General features: G+C 46.8%; 1 protein-coding gene across 2 annotated transcripts; it reads left to right on the top strand.

Annotated features, from left to right (window-relative positions):
- The first annotated feature begins 2,142 nt into the window (after window positions 1-2,142).
- Window positions 2,143-19,465, top strand: cyp7b1 (cytochrome P450, family 7, subfamily B, polypeptide 1). 2 transcript variants are annotated; one of them, XM_085377423.1, is made up of 7 exons: window positions 2,144-2,638; window positions 7,412-7,548; window positions 11,417-12,013; window positions 12,553-12,759; window positions 12,838-13,016; window positions 13,632-13,943; window positions 14,039-19,465. In XM_085377423.1, the coding sequence occupies exons 1-6, from the start codon at window positions 2,556-2,558 to the stop codon at window positions 13,923-13,925; spliced, it is 1,497 nt and encodes a 498-aa protein (XP_085233549.1). In that variant the 5' UTR covers window positions 2,144-2,555; the 3' UTR covers window positions 13,926-13,943; window positions 14,039-19,465. The 2 variants fall into 2 exon arrangements, with proteins under 2 accessions (XP_085233548.1, XP_085233549.1); XM_085377422.1 differs by having other exon boundaries at window positions 2,143-2,638; window positions 12,553-13,016.
- Window positions 19,466-19,534: the final 69 nt, after the last annotated feature.

Below are 19,534 nucleotides of genomic sequence, written 5' to 3'. Positions count from 1 at the left end.
CCTGTTAAAAGGAAATTCTTCTCTAAGTGTTCGTTGTGCATCGTCTGATCTGATTGGTGGTTTCTCTCTAATGTCAGAATTTCTCAGTCCGTAGAGCTCAAAACTTGATTTTGGGGAATAAATGTAATTTTTGTCTCCAGCTGAGGAGATTTTGGACTTCTGCAACTTCCCTTTAACCCCAGATCAGGTACACGGCAGTGCTTCATACAGAGACAGAAAAGCCATGAATGTACCTCCAGATATCTGGTTTCGATTGGCTCGGCCTGCTTCCTGTTACAGTCTGCCCGAGCACACAGACTCACAGAACACTTAAAATGATTGTTTTTGGTTTTTATGTCACAAGTATTCTTATTGCACTTCAGCTAATTTTACAGGAACTTCTTTGACTGTTACCGATCATCAGTAACACTGTGGCGTTTTCCCCGGCTGAGAAGCATCACTTCATGAAAAGACCTAGGGCTTCCTCACAGCACCTGTAAGTGGATCAATAGCTTCCTCACCGACCGCAGACAGAGAGTGAGAGTGGGACGTTACACATCTCCAGCCCTAAATCTAAGCACTGGGTCGCCACAGGGCTGCGTGCTTAGTCCACTGCTCTACTCGCTTTATACACACGACTGCACCCCCGCCCACCAGAGCAACACCATTGTAAAGTTCGCAGATGACACTACTGTGGTGGGGCTCATATCTGGGGGAGATGAGTCTGCCTACAGAGATGAGGTGGAGCGGCTGTCTTCATGGTGCAAGGATAACAACCTTCTCCTAAACACGAAAAAGACCAAAGAACTCATAATTGACTACAGAAGACACAAGACAGAAATCCAACCACTAATCATCAGCGACGACTGTGTGGAGAGGGTGGCAGACTTCCGCTTCTTGGGAGTCAGCATAGAGGGAAACCTATCCTGGAGTGTGAATACCTCTGAGCTACTGAAAAAGACACAACAGAGACTGTACTTTCTGAGAGTGCTTAGGAAGAACAACATCACACAGAGACTGCTGGTGTCTTTCTACAGAGCCTCCATCGAAAGCATACTAACGTACTGCATAGGCATATGGTACGCTAGCTGCACAGTGGCTCAGAGGAAAGCACTCCAGGGAGTAATCAACGCTGCCCAAAGGACAATCGGCTGCCCTCTCCTCAAACTGAAAGACCTACACAGTTCCCGCTGCCTCAAAAGAGCCCATAACATCATAAAGGACACCTCACACCCTGGACACTCCATGTTCGAACTGCTGCCTTCAGGTAAACGGTATAGAACAACATACACAAGGACTAACAGACTCAAACACAGTTTCTACCCAATTGCAATATCATGTCTCAATGCTACTAAAAGCAGATGACTTTCATTGCCCCTGTTGTCATTTGTGCCCTTGATGTTGGAATGCTTTCAGACATGTTTTGTTGGATGCGCTAACAAATTGACTGAGTGATTGATTGTTTGAGTGATATATCAACTAGGTCGTATGTTGAGTGTCTGTATGGGGCCTTAGGCCTGGATTGCTTGGGTGTATCTACGGTATGAGTATACTGTATTTTATATGTATTTCTATCTTTTATATCCTATCATTATAGTTTTTAAGTATTTAATTATAGTTTTTAAGTATTTATCTTTTGTGATGTTGCACTGACCAGAGACATCTTTCAATTTCATTGTACCTGTGACAATGACAATAAAGAATATTCATTCATTCATTCATTCATTCATTCATTCATTCATGAAAGCCAGTTTTCTGTCCTCTCAGGATGTAACTCGGTGTGTTGGTGCAGGCGGTGCGGACTCGGCCGTCTGACTTCTGCATGACTTTAAAGCCTTTCCTGGATTAACTGTGTGGAAAAACAAAACCTGCTGAGTCTGCAAATCCAAAGTTTGGTTAATAATGGATGCTGTTGTTCTCTTAGCTGGTCTCTGCCACAAACAAACTCTCATTGAAATGAATCGACAGATTTTATTGTCATTTCAACCAGACATGTAACACACAAACACAGGACTACGTAAAGTGCAATGTGCAAACAAATGCACAAATAAACAAGATAAGACAGAACAGGACGACACACACAACGCTCTGCAGTGTTGTGACAGCCATGAAACTCGTTTTACTTCCCAGAGACTTATTTATTAGGTCAGGTATATTTTGGTCTCATGAAAGGAAACACCCTGATCTGCCTTCATCCCTTCATCAGACACGGTGATGTGATTAGAGAGAAAGCTGCCTGAGCTCTTTTCACGGTCCCTAACAGTGTTGGTGGTCTCCGTTTTCACAGGCGTGGACTGCAACTGTCCCAGCTGACAGCGAGCTTCCACTCCAACCCCACATCCACGAAGAACACGCACTCAGTGAAGGAGATTTGAGTCTTCGCGGCCTCGTTTTTATCTTTGTTCTTATAACTTTGTATTCTGTGTGTCACATGTGGCATCCATATGATCGATAAAAACAAACTGAAGTTGGTGTGTTTTATTTTGAAAGCTTCCGGTGATGTGCGCGTGTATATGTGTGTGCGCGCGCTCCCGCAGAGTAGAGCTCCGGTGTGAGTCCCGGAGAGAGGTAGGATCATGTCCCCGCTGCTGCTGCTGCTGCTGCTGGTGCTCGGCCTGCTCCTGCCGCTGCTCCTGCTGGTCCTGCGCGGCAGGACGAGGTGAGTCCGCCCGCGTCTCTGTCCGGCTCGGCTCGGCTCGGCTCGGCTCTGATTTTTCGTGTCTGTGTTGATGAGAAAAGTTGTTGCACGCGGAGCTCCTGGTTGGCTCTGAAACGTGTCGGTGATTATCGGCATTGTAACATTTTTCATGAACGATGTTTTCGTGTTTGTTCTGTAGTTTTGACCCGGGTCACGTTCACTGCTAGTCCGACTGTAATGTTTCCCAGCAGCGAAGCAAAGGGTGGGGTAGCCTGGGGTCACTGCGGGACGGAAGTGCTCGTTGTCCCGTTCCAGACTCGGGCACATGATGGAAGTGTGTTGAGATCGATGCTGCCACAGGAAGTGGAAGAAGATCAACACGCACACGAAAGGAAACAAAGAGATGGAGGATGAGGTCACTGAGTGAGAGACGACCAGAGGTCAAAGTGGGGAGAAGCTCAGACTCACGCACAGACCCGGTGCATCACAGAGACGCTACAGGAGCTGCGCTGAAGTCTTAGTTTGAGTCTTAGAGGCAGCTTCAGGTGGATGGTGACCTGCCCCTACCCCAGTATCGCAGGCTGGTCAGCCGTGAATCTCCTCAAAACCTCCTCCTCAGGACAACTGTAGCTGAAGGAGAGGCTTCTGCTCCCCTCGGGAGACTCCGGGTCTGATGAAGAGCCCAGAACTCGTGCAGAAGGACTTCAGGTCTGTCAGCACTGAGCTTTCGGGTATCGAGCTTCATCTCGATGATCCTCGGGTGACAGACTCATCGATAAGATGAATGAAGCAGATCAGAGAGACGATCAATGCAAAAGAAAAATACAGGCAGCAAATCAGTGAAAGTTAATGAACCACAGAAGAGCAAAACAATCAGCTGAGGTGGAGAAACCCGAGGGCCGCAAAACTCCTGCAGTGAGGGTGTGAGGACGTGTCAGCATTACCAGAGGGGCAAACCGTCATCGCCCTGCAGAGGGGAAATCGGTCCAGCGTGGTCATCCCAGTTACTAATGGCAGGAACTAGGGGTGGGGGAAAAATCGATACTGTGTAGTATCGTGATATTTTGTTTGCTAATAATGTATCGATACAGGGACAGCAGAAATCGATGTTTTGTTACAAAAAAGGTTTTTGTGCTCTGACTTCAGAGCATGTTGGTCCTTTTTCTGAGCAAGAATCCTGACACTGTCCAAATGTGTTTAACTTTTCTTATGGCAGCAATAAACATGACCGTTTACTTATTTTAATTTAAGACATGTTTTATTTTAATTAAGTTTAAAACTTTTTTATTTAATGTAAAATTATATTTTGTTTTAATTTACTTTCAAATTCTTCAGTTGCTGAAGGGGCTGCATAGTTTTCATATTGCATAGTTTTTATAAATAGCTGTAATTGTACCAGATGTTTTCAGTTCAGTTGGACTAGACTGTAATACAAACCGTTCAGTTTGTCAACAATAAAACTGAAATGAGAGAAAGACTGAGTGTGAGACTTTGATATTAGATAAAATGAATATTGATAAAGTTTAACTTTATGGACAGAATCTGAATATCGCAAAATATTTTTAAAAATTGCAATAACATCGTATCGTGCGTTAAATATTGTGATAACATCGTATCGTGGGATGTATGGTGATTCCCACCTCCAGCAGGAACCATGACATCACCCTCATCCTTCGCGCCGCGCCGGGCGACTGCAGCGAGTTACAGCTGTTTGCCCTGTAGACGGCGATCACTGGTTAAGTAAGTTGACTCCTGCCGCTGGAGGGAAGGAGCGTACGGTGAGGGGGAGAAATGCAGCCGTGATTTATGGGAGCCACCTGTTTCAGCTGACCCCAGATCAGCAGGTGAGACGGCTGCTTTTTCCAAAGATGAGAATGAAATGGGATGCATCCCGTCTCTGATGCAGCGTGACGTCATCCTATCCCTCCTGCTCAACACATGCTCAGCGTCCTGAGCAGGAGCGCATGGTTCTCAGCGCTGGTGCAAGGCGGACCATCATGGAGGACAGCAGCACGCCACTCACAGCCTTTATCACACGTTTTGGGAACGGCTGGCTTCCCTTCGGCTTGTGCTCGGCTCCAGCGCAGTATAGACGAATGCTTTTGCAGGTGGGACAGGTGAGATCTCTGAGCCACGTTTGGATGAATTTGGTCGGCACCGAATCATTCGAGGAGCATCTGATTGATGCGCCTGGTGTGAAGCTGACTCCAGAACAGTGTGGGGTGTTTGAAGACGCCCTCGGCTCACGAGTGACGTCGTTCACTCAGCGTTTGAAGCGAGCGGCTAACCCTGAGAATCCTGCAGCATCGACAGAAACTCTGAAGGCAGATTTCTCTGGTTTCTTTCTTCTCGCAGCAGATTTGTGGTTGCACATCCAGAGTTTCCGAGCATTTCGAACGACTGTAAGGACTTAAACGCTCAGGCTTCAAACTCTGCTGTTCCAGGACAGTGCCTCCTCAGACTGCACGCTCCGTCCAGCTCTGTCCTGTTCTGGATCCTTATGCTGGATTCCCACAGCTGAGTGGGAGCGCTGATGTCCATCTGGTGGGATGTTCCAAATATTTCTGTCTTGCATTCTTGAACTCTTTGTCCCCGCGGTCGTTCTCAGAGCGCCGATCGCCTCCACGTCTTGGTCTCTGACACACTCGGCGTCTCACAGCGGACACTCGGTGTCTGGACCGACACACAGCGCGTCATTCCTCAGTTTCCACACTTTGCAGTCTGACACAGCTGCTGCAGGTTCATCTAAACTGAGCACATGAAACGGGACGATGTCTCTGAAATATCAGTAACCCGGCTTCACGGGTTTCACCTGGATGAGACGGACGGTGTGGTCACGTGGCACAGCGTGGGATAGAAAGGCACGCAGGGATCTCTCTGCAGGGAGTGACTGGAGGTGGGAGGCTGATGTTTGAGCATGTGCAGACACGGCTTCGTTAGGTTTGGCCGCACGTTAGTGCACACACACCGGCTGTTGGTCAGGTGACTCGTTCTGCAGATGCACTCATACTTTACACCCAACCAGCTACCGGGAGAGACTCACACCCGGTTCTCTGGTCTGATTCAGATATCTGTTGTGTTTTAACCTCGTTGTGAAGAACTTTAGTTTACCTTTGGTTTTAAATGTGCGATAGAAATAAAGTTGTTTTGTATTCAGATGACGTAATGAGAGCAGATTAACTGATGGTGTCGGCGATGTTTGGCTGTCTGGCCCCAATGAAAGGCTTCCTGTCTGTGTTTGAAGACAACTGGGCCGCCTCCAGGGTGTCCCGTGACCTTTTGCTCCCAGGAGGAAGTTCCTCTCAGTGTGAGGCACAAAGACTGGAAGTGCAGGGGAACACTTAGCAGCTCAGGAGGAAACTCACAGCGGGAACCTCAGATTGGTTAAAGGGTGGAACGTTTCCAGCCGCTGCGCATGAATGCGGCGCAGTAATGACCCTGCTGCTCGGTCCTTTGTACAAGTTGTTTTCTCGAGGCAGTGAGGCGCCCTTCAGCTCGGACCCGGCAGGGCCGCGTTTCTCTTTGTTCCCCCGGAGTCACGATTCCTCTCACGGCCCGTGGGAGTCGTGCGGAGTCTTAGTTTCACTCCTTGGTTACGTTTAAAGACATCTCTTTACATCTCGTTACTTTCTGCCTTTGTGTGCGTCCTTTTTACCTGAAGGTCAGGTGAAGGTGATTAAGACAGATGTAAATGTAGGAATGAGTGAAGGAAAGCCTCGGGTTTGTGGACGTAGCGAAGGAGGACATGCAGTGACAGAGGAGGACGCTGGAACAGAAGATGTGACTCCTGGAGGGAGCAGCTCGGAGAGAAAGGCCTCACTTTGCATCGCTTTCAGAAATGCTGTGTTTGTGTTGCACTTCTCTGGGGTCACGTTGTGTGTGCTTGTTTGTGTACACGAGTCCATCAGTAGTGTGAACACAGAGCATCACTGTGACCGACGACTGCTTCGAGGTGATCCGGCTGCAAACTCTGGCAGAGAGCTGAAGTCATTCTGTGTCCTCGTCCCTCGTTAATTCAGGGTTTCGTTCCCTGTTTGCTAATTATGCAGAACATCGGAGTCTTGTTGAGGCATGAACCCTGTAAATGTGACGCTTGTTGTGATAGTTTGTTTCCTGCTGTGTTATCAAACTGAACCTTTCTGTCCAAACGTGGAGCTGGGTGGAGTGTTTCTGGCTTTCTGCACTCGCAGCTCGTTTAGGGTTTGTAACTCGGATCAAAGTGGAGACTCGGCGCTTAAACGCACCGTTGATGTTAGGTCAGGAAGTCGAGCTCAGATTGTGACTGGCCCGGACGCGTTTTCGTGTTTCCTGAGAAATTCCTTCACGACATTCGGGCTTCCACGGCAGAGCTCTGGGTAAACACCGGACTGCTCAGGATTACGGCCATTAATCCAGGGAATGGGGCACAGTGCACACACCGGCTGATGCAGCATGTTAGGCTCCTTGCATTAAATCAAACTGCACTGACTGATTCTCTGTTTAAAAGCAAGTTTACATGTGAGCTGACCGAACAGCAGCGAGCCGATAGAAAACAGATCCTGAAGCTCACAGCAGGCAGACGTCTGTTTAATAACCGCAGCAGACTCTGAAGGTGTTTTATAGGAGGGAGTGTTTTTCTGCCTGAGGTTACCCTTTATTACAGTTTCACAATCTCAGTGAACAGGAACACCTGAGCCTCCGTCCACAGGAGGATTCAAAGTTCAGATCAGACACGCTGTGTGACGCCAGATAAACTGTTTGATGTCAAACTCACAGAGGTGAAATAATGTGGTTTCTCTTGTGTGTTGCTTGCAGACGAGAAGATGAGCCCCCTTTAATAAAAGGCTGGATTCCTTTCATTGGAAAAGCTCTGGAGTTTGGGAAAGATGCCCACAAATTTCTGAAAGAACATAAGAGGAAGTTTGGAGATGTGTTTACCGTCCAGATAGCAGGTTGGTATTTCCAGCGTCCCTACCAGCCCCATTAAAGAGAGACGGCCTGTCTGCACGTTAGCAGCACAAACTCGTTAAAACAGTCCAGGGCTGCACTTCAGTCATTCATAAAAATCAAAATCCTGTAAATTATACAAGTGTGACGCACAGATTATTACGGAGCAGGTGACAGGGTGAGCCTGTGTCCATCTTTGCTTTTGACTAGGGCTGCCACGATTACATCGACTATCAAAATCGTCAACGGCTAGTTTAATAGTCGACGCGTCGTTTGAAGCTTTGTAAGATCCCAAAAGACGCAGGAATAAGTAGCAGGATTTAAGAGTGTAATAACGGACTGAAACAGAAGATGGCAGCACTGCATGTACAAGGATGCCAGCTGCCGTTAAACCCCGAAGAAGAAGAAGCTGTGTACCAGAATTCATAGCACCGCCCAGCTCAGTAGTGATGGTAAATTTGATTCTTTTTGCTGAATCGAGTGTTAATGAGTCACTCACCAAAGTGAATCGGGTGTTTTGAGTCATTTGATTCACTGAGTCAGTTGACCAGAGAGTGCAAAAATTTTACATTTTCACTCAAACTTAATTTGTTTCCCTTTTCATGTAAATCCCACTGCTAAGATGAATGATTAAAAAAAAACCCAAAAAAACCCCCCAACTATTTTATAGAGAAAAAAAGAGCAAAAACATTTCTAAAATTAAGCAATTTCTTATCAAAATTGCTTAATAAACATTTATTTTGTTTATTTGTATTTTATTAGTATTTTCCTTAAGTGTGTCAAATATACATTTTCTCATCTAAATGTCCACTGTGCTGTGAGCCAGGGAGCGGTAATGCGCCTTAACATTGGTTGCCAACCAAGAAGAAGAAGAAGAAGAAGCAGCTGTGAGCCAGGAGGGAGGGAGTGAGTGAGTGATTCATTCGCTCTTTGATTCAGCACAGGAGGGAGGGGGTGAGTGAGTCCTGAGTGATTCGTTCGCTCTATGATTCAGCACAGGAGGGAGGGGGTGAGTGAGTCCTGAGTGATTCGTTCGCTCGCTCTATGATTCAGCACAGGAGGGAGGGGGTGAGTGAGTCCTGAGTGATTCGTTCGCTCACTCTATGATTCAGCACAGGAGGGAGGGAGTGAGTGAGTGATTCGTTCGCTCTTTGATTCAGCACAGGAGGGAGGGGGTGAGTGAGTCCTGAGTGATTCGTTCGCTCGCTCTTTGATTCAGCACAGGAGGGAGGGGGTGAGTGAGTCCTGAGTGATTCGTTCGCTCTATGATTCAGCACAGGAGGGAGGGGGTGAGTGAGTGATTCGTTCGCTCTTTGATTCAGCACAGGAGGGAGGGGGTGAGTGAGTCCTGAGTGATTCGTTCGCTCACTCTATGATTCAGCACAGGAGGGAGGGAGTGAGTGAGTGATTCGTTCGCTCTTTGATTCAGCACAGGAGGGAGGGGGTGAGTGAGTCCTGAGTGATTCGTTCGCTCGCTCTTTGATTCAGCACAGGAGGGAGGGGGTGAGTGAGTCCTGAGTGATTTGCTCGCTCTTTGATTCAGCACAGGAGGGAGGGGGTGAGTGAGTCCTGAGTGATTCGTTCGCTCGCTCTATGATTCAGCACAGGAGGGAGGGGGTGAGTGAGTCCTTAGTGATTCGTTCGCTCGCTCTTTGATTCAGCACAGGAGGGAGGGGGTGAGTGAGTCCTTAGTGATTCGTTCGCTCGCTCTTTGATTCAGCACAGGAGGGAGGGGGTGAGTAGCTCAAATGTGATGTTAGCATGTTAGCAGCACGATGCTACTGTGAACGGAGGAGCTATTTTCTTGATGTGAGCTTCTACTCAGGGGTTTTTCTTCCAGTTCAGAGCAGAAATGCTTTTGTTACGAAACTGGCTGTTGTTCCCCCCCCCCCCCCCCCCCCCCCCCCCCAATTTTAATTATAAGCTAGATATATTTCTACTAATGGAATTAGTTTGCTAACAGCAACAGGGATGAGTCAGTGAGTCAGTTGGGCTTGTGAATCATGATTCACGAGTCAGTAAAGTGATTCTTGAGTATTGAACGATTCGTTCACGAATCGAACATCACTACTGCTCAGTTTCCAACAATGGCGGCAGCTAGTTAGTTTTAATATTACTCTTATTATTCTTTCTGGGTCACAAAATAAACGTTTAACATATTTTCAGGCGAGAATGTAGCTGTGTAAACCTCAAATATCTGCTCAGTTCATCAGGACACCGCATATTTTCAAAAGCGCTCCGACGTTTTCGGAGACGTCTGTTACCCACTAGCTCGATAGCTAGCCGGGGGCGAGGCTAACTAGAGCCGTGAGAACACCGGACTCCCGGCACATCGTTTTCAAACCCACCGCCATCTTTCGCTACTCAGGTTAAACATGATATATGAGTCACTTAGATAACTTAAAATGTTATTGTTTGGCTTTTTTCAGTATTTTATTTGTTCCTGAGTAAATCGGTTTGGCTGAGATTAAAGTTTTTACACAGCTGAATAAACGTCAAGCAGACAGCTGATTATCAGAAGTGTGAGATGCTCCAGAGTTTACTCCGGTGTCCTGTTATATTTTAGATAGCAAGGAGTTTATTAAACTTCACCGAAACAATCTGCAAACTTCATTAAAATTTAATAAACTATCATCTTGTCTTTATTGTTAGTTAGCACCTTAAACACTTAAAGCTGTAAGCTAATGATAGTTATATAAGAGCAGATGCTGCTGGTGCAGTAAGCTGTAATGGATGATGATCTGATTAGTCGACTAATCGCAAAAATAATCGCAGACTAGTCGACTCAAAATAATCGTTTGTGGCAGCCCTACTTTTGACACACTCCTTCTATACCCAATCACCTGAGTGACCACGAGCCAGTGAAGCTGTGCGCTGTTTCCAGGTCATTATACATATCAATGTTCAAGGTTTCTAAATAGTCAAAGTTTATATTATTTACTTGTGATACTAATATGTTTTTTCTGGGAATGATTCTGAGGAACTTATCAATAATGTAGGTGATGAATAAGACAGAATTAAGGTGAATGATGGGACGCAGACACAAGTAGAAAATGAAAAAGCTGAAATGGTAAAGCAGAATAAATTCTTAGGATTGATAATATCAGACACGTAGTCATGACCAAATTAAAGATTATAACTGTCTCTGCAGACGTTTTAGTGTCGAGCTGTGAGGAAATAATGATAAAAATGCACAAAATTATCTTTTCAGGACACTTCTTATAACACACAGATGGGTATTTTCATCATACAAATGTCTTATTTTTACAGTCAAAATAATTAAAACTTCAGGGCTTTGTTAGTTGGTGTTCGAGCTGTTAGAGTTAGATAATGTTTAGAGCACAAAGTAATCTATTACCAGTTGATATTTAAGATCCTTTGGACCACAGAGATGGTTGATTTTAACGTGCTCGTGGTGAGAACGTCTGGGAATGGTTTTTGTGAGTCTGTGTTTGGGTTAAATCGTGTATAAAGACATGGTTTAAATGCAGTGATGGGCTGAGGCAGCATGATAATAGAACATGTTACGTACACTCAGGAAGAAGCTGCATGCCTGAGCTGCACTACGTTACTTCTTCCCACTGCTCTTTGAGCTAGAAGATAGTATTCTCCTTCCTGTATATACGCGCTTGTATATACAGGAAGGAGAATACCATCTTGTGTATATATGTACGCACATGTTCAAAGTGATCAGTCGGCTCCTCCAGCTGTTTCTCTTCGGGACCACTGATCTTTCCAGCTGTTTTTTTTTTTTTTTTTTTTTTTTTTTTTTTGCTCTGTCCCAACTTTTTATAGACTTGTTGACCTTTTATCTTAAAAAGCTCCAGTCTGAGATTAAACACCTGATACGGTTTGCATCTTTTATAAATACAGGTAAATACATGACCTTCATCATGGATCCTTTACTGTATCCCAACATCATCAAACAAGGCCGGCAGCTGGACTTTCACGAGTTCTCCAACAGGGTGGCATCATTTGCCTTTGGCTATCCACCTGTTACTAGCAAGTTCCCCGGCCTGAAGGAGCAGATCAAACGCAGCTTCATTCTCCTCCAAGGGGATAACCTCACGCCCCTGACAGAGAGCATGATGGGTAACCTGATGCTGGTATTTCGTCAGGACTACCTGGACCAGGAGAGCAGCTGGAAGACCGCCTACATGTACAAGCTCTGCAACTCGATCATGTTCGAGGCGACCTTTCTCACCATGTACGGCAAGCCGCCATCCGCCAGCCGCCACAGCGGGATGAGCGTCCTGGAGACGGACTTCATCAAGTTTGACAAGATGTTTCCGCTCCTCGTCGCTCAGATACCCATCTGGCTGCTGGGACGGACTAGGGCGATCCGCGAGAGGCTCATCAACTACTTCCTGCCGCACCAGATGTCTTGCTGGTCACATTCTTCAGAGTTCATCAGGACACGATTCGAGATGTTTGAGCAGTATGACACGCTGAGGGATTTCGACAAAGCAGGTAGATAATTAGCTACTGTGCAAACATGTTTCTGCTGCCCTACAGCCCAGACCTCGAGTGGCTCATGTGCAGCTGTGGTCGGAGGTTAACATCCACCCATCGTGGGCGCTAACTTGTCTTGGTCATTTCAAGTTTTGAATCACTTCTTTGAACGCTTCTAATAAATGTCCCTCAGCAAATCCCACCTTGACCAAATGCTTTTGGTTTCCATCATCAAGCTTCTACCAAGTTTGGCTCTATATGATGATGTTTATTTAATGGTAGAGTTCATCTAAATTGAACTGACTCGGCTTTTAAGCACAGTCCCAAATACTTGACGGGGGTTTTGTGGAGGCTGTTGCAGAAGCGTAATGTCAGCCTGCTTTATGTGTTTGCAGCTGCTGATGGATTTAGGCCTTTCTTCCCTCCCTGTGCAGTGTACCAGTGCCACTGGCAGCTCAACAGCCCACAATATAGACAATAATTGTTTTTGTGACCTGAGTGTAAATGCTGCGTGGAAGCTTTTTGTGGATGACATTCTGCATCCTGCTGACTTTCAGCTCATCACTTTGCCATCCTGTGGGCGTCTCTGGGGAACACGGTTCCTGCTATTTTCTGGGTCACGTATTACCTGGTGAGTCACCCTGAGGCGCTGCAGTTCGTCCGTCGGGAGCTCGAGGACGTCCTGAGACTCAGCGGGGTGGAATTCAGCAGAGATAAGGATGTGATGCTGACCCCAGCGCACCTGGAGAAACTTCTCTACATGGGTACGTGCACACAGAGATTCTGCATTCGTACACTTAGAGATGTGAACCTGAAGATCATTGACCCGACTGTCTCCACAGAGAGCGCCATCGAGGAGAGCCTCCGCCTGTGCTCGGCCTCCATGAACATCCGGGTGGCTCAGGAGGACTTCAGTCTGCGTCTGGATGCCGAGCGCTCGGCGGCCGTCAGAAAGGGAGACATCATTGCCCTGTACCCTCAGGCTATGCACCTGGACCCCGAGATCTACGAGGACCCACAGGTACGCTGGACCACTTTTCAACTTAAAAGGACTCAGTGCACCTTAATACATGCATTTGTTGTTTTGAACTGATTACATACCTGCCTTAAGGTGAGACTTTAAAAAATCCAAATGACAGCGTGGCATGTCTTTCTTTGCGTTTGTATTCAGAGGGGCTGTTACCCCTGAAGCCTTGAATCCCTGCAGAATCACAGTTCTGGTTTTTGTGTAACTTTAAGGTGTTTTCATCCAGTCATGTGATCAACTCCAAATTAAGAGGAAAGTCTGGAAACCTTTGAAATCCACACAGACTGATTATCTGCTGTTGGGGGAAATGATGGGTTATTAAAGCAGCACAGGGAACAATAGTGCCATCTGTTGGCATTTTAGTCAAACTCCATCTTCCATCCATTTTTCTTCCGCTTTCCAGCTTATCAGCACCTCAGCCTGTCCCAGGAGTGACGGGGTGAAAGGTCATCATTCTGTGGCAGGGCTCCATCTGAGCCCAGGTTTATTAAGTCGGTGGTTTCTTCCTCTCAGGGCTTATAGCCGAAGCTGTAACAGTCATTTGCAGTGAAGGGATGCCACGTTTGACTGTTGTTCGTCACGCTGTCGTTCTTCTCTCTGTGCCGTCAGACGTTCCGGTTCGACCGCTACGTGCAGAACGGCCAGAAGAAGACCAACTTCTACAAGCGTGGCCAGAAGCTCAAGCATTACCTCATGCCTTTCGGCTCAGGTGCCAGCAAGTGTCCCGGACGTTTCTTCGCAATCAATGAGATCAAACAGTTCCTGTCCGTGATCCTGCTTTACTTGGACCTGGAGTTGGAGGAGGGCCAGAGCAAAGCCACCTTGGACCTCAGCAGAGCCGGCCTGGGAGTCATGCTACCAGCTGAAGATGTCCGCTTCCGCTACAGGCTGCGGCCTGTCTAACGGGGACCCCCCCAGCAGGTGAGGCTGCTCTGCACGGGCATATCCAACCTGGTGTTCGTAGAATTCTCGATCACGTTCTGCTCAGATTTTTCTAATTTCTGCTTCATTTTCAGTCGTCCTGGTTCCCTGTGAGCGCCGACCTCGCGGCGTGCACTTCTGTGCACAGCCTGGACAGCGAGAGACCAGAAAGAACCAGACGTGCTGCACATGAACGGCTGTGGAGACGCTGGACAGGTTGAAGCTTCCAGCCTGTCGGATTTTTTGCCTTAAAGCTTCGTCAGTTTTAAAAGAAGACCGAAAGTAATTAGTACGTATTTTTGCACCGTGGTTATTGTCCTTGTTTTCTGTGCCTCGGTTCTGTTTGCCAGTATGTACCTTTATGTAGCACTGGGCTGTAAATACTGTATGAGCCAGGAGCTTCAGGTAAACAGTGTTGCATTTGCATGCTTTCATATTAACACTGCAGCTCTCAAAGTTAAAGGAACAGTCCACACTGTGCAGGAAGTCCGGCCGCGGTTAGCTTAGCTTTGCGTAAACACAAGCGTCCACAGCGTACTTCAGAGTCGGCTGTGAACACCGTTAGATTGAGAACTTCTACAGTGGCGGACGTGGACAAAATGCTGTTAATTTTACTCTCTGCAGTGTTTACATGCTTACACAGTTGCTGTGCCTCCACAAACAGCACTCTGTTCTGCTTCTATGCCCCGTCTTTGTTTACTCTTTCCCACCCAGGCTTCTAGGCCTCTGATTGGCCAACACGGTTAGGAATATATCGCCACCTGTTGCTTTGGCATGTTCATAGCAGCGTTTTGCTTCATTTTTGCGTCTGTGGACGGGTTTTTTTTATTTTATTTTATTTTATTTTTTTAAACGAGAACGGAAAATCTCAGTTTTCAAAAATACGTGTGGACGTAGCCTAAAGCTGTCAGCAGACTGAGAAGGAAACTTGTCAGATCAGGAGGGTCCGACTCCAGGCCTCGAGGGCCGGCGTCCTGCAGGCTAAATGATGACCTCCTTACATGTCTTGAAGGTCTCCAGAGGCCTGGTGATGAACTAATCATGTGATTCAGGTGTGCTGACCCAGGGTGAGATCTGCAGGACACCGGCCCTCGAGGCCTGGAGTCGGACCCTCCTGTGTTTGTCCCACAGGGTGCAGCGAGTCAGTGCCACCTGCATGTAACGAGGTCAGCCGTTAACGGCACGCTCTTAGTCAGAGCGGTGGCGTGGCCCTCTGAGGAGCGTGTAAAAACAGCTGATGATAACCCTGCACCGGACTTCCTGGACAGTGAGGCTGTTCCTGTAGCGCCACCTAGTGTCAGCACGCTGAGCACGTCAGACTGCAGGTGGAAAACGATGTTTGAGATCTGTGGTGTGTGTGCACAGTGAACCAGCTGACAGATTTAATGTGAAACTGTCCCACTTGTGGATGAACTGTGCGAGGACCTGCAGGGCGCCGTTAAAGGAGCAGTTCACCTCAAAATCAGGTGTGTTGTAGGTCCGACTGCTCTTCCCTCACGGGGATGTGAGGAGATGCACCGACACCGAGCTTTTAACAAGCGTTTCATTCAGGAACTATTTTCTTTGCACTAATTACTCTAAAATGTGTTGATTTGGGGGTGAGCCGTCCCTGTACTGCAGCCTGTGGACGAGACACTGTGTGCCAGTGTACAGAGGGCCTGATACTCCACAGTAATACCCGTACATGTGTATTTTGATGCATTTCAGGTGATTTTGGTCTTTTATTATTAAAATAAAATGTAACGTGCTGTGTCGCGTGATGTTATGTAACCTGAGCAGCACAGACGCCGAGCACAACCAGCTTCTCTCTAAACTCGCATCTTTCTTTGGCCATGAAGGTCTAAACGGAGCAGACAGATTTAATCAGGGTGATGATTACAGCTCCACTCAGGAAATTCATTTAGCAGTACGCCCAGTGCCAGGAGACGCACACCATCGAACACTAATGACGCAGTGGTTCCCAAACTGTTTTTACTGGCCCCCCTTTGTTTTACAACAAAAATGTTCGCCCCCGCCCCCCCGCGTGCACAGGCACAAACACACCCTCCAACCACACGCCCATGTTTTGCTCCATTGTGGTTTATTTCTCACCTCCAACATTTAGTAAACAATTAAGCAAACACAAGTAATCTGCAGGCAGTAATAAAATAAACTCTTTTACGCTGCGTCCGCACCTACACGGGTATTTTTGAACACGCAGCTGTTTCGTCCACGTAAACGACGTTTCGAATCACAGAAAACAGATTTTTAAACTCCTTTTTTGCGTTTCCGTGTGGATGAGGAATACAGAGTTCGTCACGCAGCGTCAAAGGTATGTGCCTTTTCCACGTCACGCTGTGGCCACGTTATTGTTTACATGAGATGAACTGCAGAATGATAGAGACGAAATACTGTTAATCTGACTGTCTGCAGGTTTTACAGCAGTTACTGTCCCTCTGTTTACAAAGGCAGAGGCTCACGGTGTCATTATTTTACATGCAGTTGTTTTTTTTCCTGTGTAATAATATTCAACATTGATCTCAATACATTTTTCAAAAAATGCAAAATGTGTTCAAAAACATAAACAACTGTGGGATCCTGTTTGTCTGTGACAGGGGGAACAAATTGTGGCAGGATCAGCCTGATGTTATTTGTATCCTGCTGCAACTTTACTGTATAAAGAGCAAACATCTCCAACATGTCAGGAGCAGTTAGTCATTACAACAAGTGTTTGTGAACTAAAGATCAAGAATGTGGGATCCTGTTTGTCCGTGATTTGAAGAGCCCAGCGCTGCTCCCGACGCAGGGAAACTAATCCTGCAGGGAGACCTACCTCCGCACCTGTGCAGGTGAAGCCAAAGGGAAGATTTGCTTCACCATATTTTCTAGTCTTTGAATGAAGTTGGTTTAGAAACATATTCAGCGATGCTTCATCTCCTGCTTTGCGTTTGCGTGGGCGCCTCATCACAAACCTGTCCATTATGCTAGCAGTGTCCTCCAAGGGTTCTCCCCCCCCCCAATGGCTCTGAAGCTCTGGGTTAGGCTAACAGAACAATAATTGTGGTTCTTCTTATGTAAAACTGATTATCTGTGAACGAACAGACTCCACGACAGCTTTTACAACAGCCCTGATCAATGCTCACAGCTGACCTGATTGGCTACCCCCCTGGACTTTTTGGGGGCAATAACAATAATAATAAACATGCACTCATTCTTTTATTTGTTTATCAAGTCATCCTTTTTTGCGCTTACCTTTCTGGCACTTCAAGTTACAGTGTTGTGTTTAGTTGTGCGTAGTGCCGACATGGGACAGTTTGATGTTGTTGCATTGTTGTGCTTGGTGTGACTGTGCAATGACAACAAAGACTTGTATTATGTTAACAGGCTTTGGGGTTTGGTTAAAGCAGCTAACCCAAAGAAAGCTGGCTCTCTGCAGCCCTGAGACCAAAGCTGACAGCAGGTCAGAGCGGCGTCCGCGGCCTCGGCCTTGATGGGAACGTGCTGGCCTGCTTTTGTTGTTTTGACAGAACATTTCCAGCGATGATGTTTGCTGTTTTGTTAAACTGTCCTGCTCGTCCTGGAATGATGTTAAACCTGATCCCCTCGTGTCCGCTCAGACAGACCACATATTTGAGCAAGAGTAAGCAGTGAAGGATCCGCGTGCACGATCCCTGCTTCTGCTCCAGGAAGCAGCTGTACATGTGATTAACATTTATGTTGCTGTAATCGCAGTGATTTGGTTTGGTCACACTCATCTTGTTGGAGATGAAGTGAAGCTTAGGTTGAGATGACTTTAGGACTAGCTGTGGGTCATAGCGGGCTGCTGAATGCGTCCGGATCTGTTCGCACGACGAACACAGTCACTGAATGTTGTCAGGCAGCTTTTTAAATGCACAACAGAATCTAAATCGCCCCGAATCACACACAGATGAACAGTGCTGTCTGTTTCAAAGTTCTTCTCAGCTGCTCCTGTGTCTCGCCACAGCAGACGGAGCCACAGACACCCCCGTCTGTCCAGCCTCGTGACCTCTGACCCACGGTTCACAGGCGCAGAGCCGCTAGCCACAGCTGAGAGCTGGATTTCAAGATCCAGATCAAAGAAGCAGCTTCATCTATGACAGAAACGCTGAAGTCGGCCATTTCTTGGCTCCGCCGGGTTAAAATAGATGCTCTGCTCTGTATGAGCCAGTTGCCATGGTGAACGCTCAGAAATTAGTCCTAGCAGGAGGCCGAGGACGAAGCTGCAGCTCAGGATTTATTCACTGACTCTGCCTTCAAGCCAGCACGTGTGTTTATTGAGCATTTCCATCAGTTTGCATCGCGCTGGCAGAGGAGGCTGCAGATCAGTTAAGCATAAGTGCCACCGTGCTGACTCGAGGCTGCAGGCGCTCTGCGAACGACGACTCCGGGGGTCGCTCTCCTACGTGAGTTCACTGTTTGGATTAAAGTTACAAGAAAGTATCATCAAACCTGAACTCCCCAACATGAATCTGCCGTTAAAGGTCAACATGGAGTGCTCGACCCGTATGAGGCCAGAGGCCTGTGACCGTTCTGTGCTTCCTGAATTCTGTACATTCAGGTGGGTTTGCTGTGGCTGGTCTCCGGTCAGCCTCTGTGCACGTGTCAATGAAGGAAAACAAGGAAAGCACAGCAAAGAGTCTGAATGATGTCAAAGCTTTCCTCCGTTGGTCTTCTGGTTTTCTGTTTAGAGGAGTTTGTACTCCCAGATCAGGCTGTCAGTCGCAGTTTCTCGCTCCGTGACTTCATGGAATGAAGATGAACCTGATAAACTCCTCCTCCTCTGCAGCTTCTCAGCTTTCTGTGTGCACCAAACTGCACTTTTTCTTCTGCCTGTCTGAAGGTAATCCTCAAATAAAACAAAGACTGCTCTCCGTGACTCGGCACACAACATGTGCATGTTCTGTAATTTCACATTTACAGTTCTCGTGAGTTACGAGGAGGCGAGGAGAGGTTGGGTGCTCTGTGATCCAGCCTGCACACCTGACGATACTGTCCTCTGCACTAAACACATACTCGTGAGTACAGGAGGTTTATCTTCCCCTTTCATCAACCTGTTCCTACACTGTAAGCATGTAAACACCTGACATAAGATAAGACAAACCTGTATCAGGGAAATTTGCTTGAACATGAAACAAAGTGGACAATACAAAGATAAGAGCAGCAAAAATTAAGAAAAACAATAGAATTGAATAGAATTGTATGTCAGTTGTGCAATAGTAGCAATACTGTACATAAGAGAGACGAGAGGCGACCATTGTGTGTTGGATGTGTGTGTTGTTATCTGCAAATCAGATTCAGGAGAGTTAAAAGAAACTGTTGGATCTGTTTGCAGACCTGCTGGTTTCCCAGCCGAGCATTCGCATTTTTCAGCAAGTGTCATGAAATTCTTGTCATGGCAAGTTGAGGAGAAGGAAGCGGTGCGGAGCCAGGCCGCACACATTCACTCATTATTAAAGTAGAAATCACGTCTTGTTCTGTGTGTCAGATTTCTCAGCACAGCTGTTCCAGGCTCGTGCGTTACACGCTGATCATTTATTATTATTATCATTATTATTATTATTATTATCGACTGAATGCTTCATTTTCAGCTC

Source organism: Diplotaxodon limnothrissa, linkage group LG18 (genome assembly GCF_057381915.1).
Source record: "Diplotaxodon limnothrissa isolate DT_005_m linkage group LG18, D_limnothrissa_male_GT1.1, whole genome shotgun sequence".
Taxonomy (NCBI): Eukaryota; Metazoa; Chordata; class Actinopteri; order Cichliformes; family Cichlidae; genus Diplotaxodon; species Diplotaxodon limnothrissa.
The sequence above is the reverse complement of the archived record's forward strand: the minus strand, read 5'-3'. Positions and strand labels throughout refer to the sequence as shown.